This window comes from Coturnix japonica, unplaced genomic scaffold (genome assembly GCF_001577835.2).
Source record: "Coturnix japonica isolate 7356 unplaced genomic scaffold, Coturnix japonica 2.1 chrUnrandom541, whole genome shotgun sequence".
NCBI lineage: Eukaryota > Metazoa > Chordata > Aves > Galliformes > Phasianidae > Coturnix > Coturnix japonica.
Window position 1 is genome coordinate 54,732 of NW_015439923.1, and position 1,392 is coordinate 56,123.

A 1,392-nucleotide genomic window follows, 5' to 3' on the forward strand; every position below is an offset into this window, starting at 1 on the left:
ATGGGGTTAATGGGGCTGCTCCTATTTCTATAGGTGAGTATGGGATGGATTAATGGGGCTGCTCCTATTTCTATAGGTGAATATAGGATGGGGTTAATGGGGCTGCTCCTATTTCTATAGGTGAGTATAGGATGGGGTTAATGGGGCAGCTCCTATTTCTATAGGTGAGTATGGGATGGGGTTAATGGGGCTGCTCCTATTTCTATAGGTGAGTATAGGATGGGGTTAATGGGGCTGCTCCTATTTCTATAGGTGAGTTTAGGATGGGGTTAATGGGGCTGCTCCTATTTCTATAGGTGAGTATGGGATGGGGTTAATGGGGCTGCTCCTATTTCTATAGGTGAGTTTGGGGGGGGACATGGCCCTGTGGTCGGTCCTGTGGGGTGCATGGCAGTCCATGTATGTGTGTGCAATGTGATCCGTGCTGCCCTGGGCAGCCAGGCTGCACACATGCAGTGCTGTGCTGCACACATGCAGTGCTGCAGCGTGCCGTGCTGCATTCCGACATGCTGTGCAGTGCTCCGTGCTAACCCAGGTGTGGTTTTGTTTTGCAGTTATCCTGCAGTTTGTGATTTTTTGCAGAACAACAGCTTGCTCTCAGTAATACGAGCTCACGAAGCACAAGACGCGGGGTATGTATGGCTGTAGGTTTGGGTTTACATTGGGTTTACATTGACGTGTACATTGGGTTTACATTTGGTTTACATCGAGGTGTACACTTGGGTTTATATATGGGTTTACATTGAGGTATACATTGAGGTGTACATTTGGGTTTACATTGGGTTTACATTTGGTTGTATATATGGGTGTACATTAGGGTTTACATTTGGGTGTATATATGGGTGTACATTAGGGTTTACATTTGGGTGCTCATCCCTCCCCTCTCCCCCAGGTACCGAATGTACAGGAAGAGCCAGACCACGGGCTTTCCCTCCTTAATCACCATCTTCTCTGCCCCCAATTACCTGGACGTCTATAACAACAAGGGTAAGGCTGGGTCTATAACAACAAGGGTAAGGCTGGGTCTATAACAACAAGGGTAAGGCTGGGTCTATAACAAGGGTAAGGCTGGGGGGGTCTGTGTGCACTGCTGGGAGTCCCTCCTTGGCTGCATGTGCATGCATTGAGGAGCTGCGTGTGCAGAGCTGGCGGTGCAGCACCCAGCTGGGTGGATGCTGGGGATGATGCTCTGGGTGCAGAGTGGCACCCACAGCCCCAGTGCAGCAATAGAATGAAGGGGAGGCTGGTGCTTGGTTGGGCTGCAGCCCCTCTGCACCATTGCACTGCAGGGAATCGCAGCGTTGCACCTCACTGCAGCTCTGTGCTCTTGTGTTATGTGTCCTTAGCATGGTGCAGCACTGAGTGCATGCTGTGTCCTTAGCATGGTGCAGC

The 1,392-nt window shown here is 50.6% G+C and overlaps 1 protein-coding gene across 1 annotated transcript in view; it reads left to right on the forward strand.

The window, feature by feature from the left end:
• PPP3CC (protein phosphatase 3 catalytic subunit gamma) overlaps nucleotides 1-1,392 on the forward strand; it is a 22,262-nt gene that overhangs the window by 14,578 nt on the left and 6,292 nt on the right. The window contains exons 7-8 of the mRNA XM_015850811.2: nucleotides 555-632; nucleotides 893-987. Of these exons, the coding sequence (XP_015706297.2) occupies nucleotides 555-632; nucleotides 893-987 (173 nt within the window). The remainder of the gene's footprint in view (nucleotides 1-554; nucleotides 633-892; nucleotides 988-1,392) is intronic.